This window comes from Oncorhynchus keta, chromosome 19 (assembly GCF_023373465.1).
Source record: "Oncorhynchus keta strain PuntledgeMale-10-30-2019 chromosome 19, Oket_V2, whole genome shotgun sequence".
NCBI lineage: Eukaryota > Metazoa > Chordata > Actinopteri > Salmoniformes > Salmonidae > Oncorhynchus > Oncorhynchus keta.
The window spans coordinates 67,866,462-67,872,534 of NC_068439.1; the positions used below are offsets into that span (position 1 = coordinate 67,866,462).

Here is a 6,073-nt window from a genome sequence, read left to right on the forward strand (position 1 = left end):
CTCCAATAACATTTCACAGTGGTACGCTCAGTCCTCCGTTGACATTTCACAGTGGTACGCTCAGTCCCCCGTTGTTATTTCACAGTGGTACGTTCAGATCCGTGGACATTTCACAGTGGTACTGTCAGTTCTCCGTTGACGTTTCACAGTGGTTTGCTCAGTTCTCCATTGACATTTCACAGTGGTACTCTCAGTTCTCCGTTGACATTTCACAGTGGTACTCTCAGTTCTCCGTTGACATTTCACAGTGGTTTGCTCAGTTCTCCATTGACATTTCACAGTGGTACTCTCAGTTCTCCGTTGACATTTCACAGTGGTACTCTCAGTTCTCCGTTGACATTTCACAGTGGTTTGCTCAGTTCTCCATTGACATTTCACAGTGGTACTCTCAGTTCTCCGTTGACATTTCACAGTGGTACTCTCAGTTCTCCGTTGACATTTCACAGTGGTTTGCTCAGTTCTCCATTGACATTTCACAGTGGTAAGTTCAGTTCTCCATTGACATTTCACAGTGGTACGCTCAGTTCTCCGTTGACGTTTCACAGTGGTACGTTCAGTTCTCCGTTGACATTTCACAGTGGTACTCTCAGTTCTCCATTGACATTTCACAGTGGTACTCTCAGTTCTCCGTTGACATTTCACAGTGGTACGCTCAGTTCTCCGTTGACGTTTCACAGTGGTACGTTCAGTTCTCCGTTGACATTTCACAGTGGTACTCTCAGTTCTCCATTGACATTTCACAGTGGTACTCTCAGTTCTCCGTTGACATTTCACAGTGGTTTGCTCAGTTCTCCATTGACATTTCACAGTGGTAAGTTCAGTTCTCCAATAACATTTCACAGTGGTACACTCAGTTCTCCATTGACATTTCACAGTGGTACGCTCAGTTCTCCGTTGACGTTTCACAGTGGTACGTTCAGTTCTCCGTTGACATTTCACAGTGGTACGCTCAGTTCTCCGTTGACGTTTCACAGTGGTACGTTCAGTTCTCCGTTGACATTTCACAGTGGTACGTTCAGTTCTCCGTTGACGTTTCACAGTGGTACGCTCAGTTCTCCGTTGACATTTCACAGTGGTACGTTCAGTTCTCCGTTGACATTTCACAGTGGTACGTTCAGTTCTCCGTTGACATTTCACAGTGGTACGTTCAGTTCTCCGTTGACATTTCACAGTGGTACGTTCAGTTCTCCGTTGACATTTCACAGTGGTACGTTCAGTTCTCCGTTGACATTTCACAGTGGTACGTTCAGTTCTCCGTTGACATTTCACAGTGGTACGTTCAGTTCTCCGTTGACATTTCACAGTGGTACGCTCAGTTCTCCGTTGACATTTCACAGAGATCCTCTTGTTTTTATGAGAAATCTTCTAAAAAGATCAGGAATATCGCATCTATTTAAAAAGCTTATACTAAATTATGAAAATACTACATTTCATGTCTCAAAATCTATATCTATCTTACCTCTATGTAGTTTTTTGTCCTCCTGATTTGAAAAGAAACATAACGAGTTCAACGGTGAGCCTGTCAGCTAGCCCCAATTCTCGCACAGCATCGAACCTAGCAGACGCATTGCGATTTTCCAGTTTTGACCACTTTTTTTTCTCTGGCCTCCAATGATTTAGCCACCCTAATTTTGGACTAATTTGGATTATGATAGATACATGAGTTTCGGACAGTTGGTTTTCTTAGAGGGGCATCTCTAAAACATCTCTGAAAAACATATAATTTTACCCATTGGTCAAAATATGTGTTTTTGATTGGACACTCAACACTCTTTGTGTTTCTTCCAATCATCACATTTTGGAATGGGTCATTTTTTATTATTGTACAATGTTCCTTTTAACTGTAGTGTTGAAAATGAAGGCTCTGATATCCGGATAAAACTGATGACAATGACAGTAATTACGATCACAATTTCTCTTTACGTCACCGTGAAAGGCTCTTTGATTAGTAATCTAGTCTGCAATGTGCCTATCTCTGTCGCAATTTCTATTCTTGATTTATATTCATTTCTGATTTGCTCAAGGATAAAAAATATAAAAGAAGTAACAAAAATATATTTTCAGATATTACACATGCCTATAGCATTTTCCACAATATCAATATCGTAGTGCCTGGAATCTGATATGCAGTATAATGAGGAGAAATTGGGATTCTGGTGTAACACTTTATAGATCTGTTTTTTTCCTCTGCTATGGTTTTAGTGCACAGCAGTACACAGCTCATGTGTAGTACTTTGTTTCCCTCTTATTCCTCTATTTAGGTCATGCAACAGATTGGCTTCAGTGAGATAGAAAATGGTCAAAATCACTCACCATATTGCACTCACTGACATAAAAGTGCAAAAACTGTAGAAAATCATCTTGCTCTTTGTTACTTCTATTTTCTTATACTAAAGCATAGAACTTTGGTCATTTTGGTCAATGATGGGTTCATTGAAAAGTGTCCTAAAACCTGTGCATGTACATGTTATTACATGGACGGGTACAGTGTAATTACAGTATACTGTATCGCCATAGTGAGATTTTATGCAAATCCTTGAAATTGTAATCTTACCTACATTCCAAGTTTCAAGTTTTAATGTCACGTGCACAAGTACAGTTAAATGCCTTTCTTGCAAGCTCTAAACCCAACAATGCAGTAATCAATAACAATGTAAAACTAAAAATTACCAAAGGTATAATAAAAACACACAATAAATAAAAAGAAGAAGAACACAAAGTAAGTAAGTACCCTATATACAGGGTCAGTCAGTCCACATTCAAACCTAAGTTGTAGGCTACATACCGTGACCTCAGAAAGTATTCAGACCCCTAGACTTTTTCCCCATTTTGTTGTGTTACAGCCTGAATTTAAAATGGATTATATTGAGATGTTTTTGTCACTGGCCTACACACAATACCCCCATAATGTCAAAGTAAAATGATATATTTTTAAAATTCAACAAATTAATAAAAGATGAAAAGCTGAAATGTCTTGAGTCAATAAGTATTCAACCCCTTTGTTATGGCAAGCCTAAATGCGTTCAGGAGTAAAATGTGCTTAACTAGTCACATAACAAGTTGCATGGACTCAATCTGTGTGCAATAATAGTGTTTAATATGATTGTTTAATTACCACAACATCTCTGTACCCCAAACATACAATTATCTGTAAGGTCCCTCAGTCAAGCAGTGAATTTCATACACAGATTCAACCACAAAAACCAGGGAGGGTTTCCAAGGCCTCGCAAAGAAGGGCATATGTTGGTAAAGCAGACATTGAATATCCCTTTGAGCATGGTGAAGTTATTAATTACACTTTGGATGGTGTATCAACACACCCAGTCACTACAAAGACAGAGGCGTCCTTCCTAACTCATTTGCCGTAGAGGAAGGAAACCGCTCAGGGATTTCATCATGAGGCCATTGTTGACTTACTACACAATACAAACCTAAATGACAAAGTCAAAAGAAGGAAGCTTGTACAGAATCCAAATATTCCAAAACTTGCATCCTGTTTGCAACATGTGTCAAAGCAATTCACTTTTTGTCCTGAATACAAAGTGTTATGTTTGGGGCAAATCCAATACAACAAATTACAGAGTACCACTATCCATATTTTCAAGCATAGTGGTGGTTGATCCTGTTATGGGTATGCTTGTAATCGTTAAGGACTGGGAAGTTTTTCAGCATAAAAAAAACTGAATGGAGTTAAACACAGCCAAAATCCTAGAGAGAAAAAAACTTTTTCAGTCTGCTCTTCAACAGACACTGGGAGATTAATTCACCTTTCAGTAGGACAATAACCTAAAACACAAGGACACATCTACACTGGAATTTCTTACCAAGAAGACAGGGATTGTTCTTAAGTGGTCGAGTTACAGTTTTGACTAAATCTGCTTGAAAATCTATGTCAAGGCCTGAAAATGGTTGTCTAGCAATGATCAACAATCAATTTGACAGAGCTTGAAGAATTTTGAAAAGACTAAATGGGCAAATGTTGCACAATCCATGTGTGGAAAACTCTTAGAGACTTACCTAGAAATAACCACAGCTGTAATAAGCTGTCTCAGCCTCCAGTATTTATGCTGCAGTAGTTTATGTGTCGGGGGGCTAGGGTCAGTTTGTTATATCTGGAGTACTTCTCCTGTCTTATCCGGTGTCCTGTCTGAATTTAAGTATGCTCATTCTAATTCTCTCTTTCTTTCTCTCTTTCTTTCTCTCTCTCGGAGGACCTGAGCCGTAGGACCATGCCTCAGGACTACCTGGCATTATGACTCCTTGCTGTCCCCAGTCCACCTGGCTGTGCTGCTGCTCCAGTTTCAACTGTTCTGCCTGCGGCTATGGAATCCTGACCTGTACACCGGACGTGCTACCTGTCCCAGACATGTTATTTGACCATGCTGGTCATTTATGAACATTTGAACATCTTGGCCATGTTCTGTTATAATCTCGACCGGGCACAGCCAGAAGAGGACTGGCCACCCCTCATAGTCTGGTTCCTCTCTAGGTTTTTTCCTAGGTTTTGGCCTTTCTAGGGAGTTTTTCCTAGCCAACGTGCTTCAACACCTGCATTGCTTGCTGTTTGGGGTTTTAGGCTGGGTGTCTGTACAAGCACATTGAAATATCAGCTGATGTGTACACCTAGATATACAAAAAAAACCTAGACATACAAAAAACCCTAGACAATACAACAACTACACAAACCACCCTCGTCACACCCTGACCGTACCAAAATAATAAAGAAAACAAAGATAACTAAGGTCAGGGCGTGACAGGGTCTGGGTGGACATCTAACCTCGGTGGCGGCTCTGGTTCTGGACGACCGCCCCCCTTCTTTACACTGACCCATGGATCATCGTCGGTGGCTCTGGACTGCTGGTCCTGACCGTAGGCCCCGGGCTGAGGACCCTTGCTGCGTGGATCATCGTCGGAGGCTCTGGACTGCTGGTCCTGACCGTAGGCCCCGGGACTGAGGACCCTTGCTGCGTGGATCATCGTCGGAGGCTCTGGACTGCTGGTCCTGACCGTAGGCCCCGGGCTGAGGACCCTTGCTGCGTGGATCATCGTCGGAGGCTCTGGACTGCTGCTCCTGACCGTAGACCCCGGGCTGAGGACCCTTGCTGCGTGGATCATCGTCGGAGGCTCTGGACTGCTGGTCCTGACCGTAGGCCCCGGGCTGAGGACCCTTGCTGCGTGGATCATCGTCGGAGGCTCTGGACTGCTGGTCCTGACCGTAGGCCCCGGGCTGAGGACCCTTGCTGCGTGGATCATCGTCGGAGGCTCTGGACTGCTGGTCCTGACCGTAGGCCACGGGCTGAGGACCCTTGCTGCGTGGATCATCGTCGGAGGCTCTGGACTGCTGGTCCTGACCGTAGGCCCCGGGCTGAGGACCCTTGCTGCGTGGATCATCGTCGGAGGCTCTGGACTGCTGGTCCTGACCGTAGGCCCCGGGCTGAGGACCCTTGCTGCGTGGATCATCGTCGGAGGCTCTGGACTATTGGCCGTGACCATAGGCCCCGGGCTGAGGACCCTTGCTGCGTGGATCATTGTCAGAGGCTCTGGACTGCTGGTCCTGACCGTAGGCCCCGGGCTGAGGACCCTTGCTGCGTGGATCATCGTCGGAGGCTCTGGACTGCTGGTCCTGACCATAGGCCCCGGGCTGAGGACCCTTGCTGCGTGGATCATCGTCGGAGGCTCTAGACTGCTGGTCCTGACCGTAGGCCCCGGGCTGAGGACCCTTGCTGCGTGGATCATCGTCGGAGGCTCTGGACTGCTGGTCCTGACCGTAGGCCCCGGGCTGAGGACCCTTGCTGTGTGGATCATCGTCGGAGGCTCTGGACTGCTGGTCCTGACCGTAGGCCCCGGGCTGAGGACCCTTGCAGCGTGGATCATCGGCGGATGTTCTGGACTGCTGATCCTGACCGTAGGCCCCTGGCTGAGGACCCTTGCTGCGTGGATCATCGTCGGATGTTCTGGACTGCTGATCCTGACCGTAGGCCCCGGGCTGAGGACCCTTGCTGCGTGGATCATCGCCGGATGTTCTGGACTGCTGATCCTGACCGTAGGCCCCGGGCTGAGGACCCTTGCTGGG

At 45.4% G+C, this 6,073-nt stretch overlaps 1 protein-coding gene across 1 annotated transcript; it reads right to left on the reverse strand.

The window, feature by feature from the left end:
- Positions 1 to 4,743: 4,743 nt before the first annotated feature.
- Positions 4,744 to 5,460, reverse strand: LOC127909065 (uncharacterized). Its single transcript, XM_052468958.1, has one exon. The coding sequence runs from the start codon at positions 5,458 to 5,460 to the stop codon at positions 4,744 to 4,746; it is 717 nt and encodes a 238-aa protein (XP_052324918.1).
- Between the last annotated feature and the right edge of the window lie 613 nt (positions 5,461 to 6,073).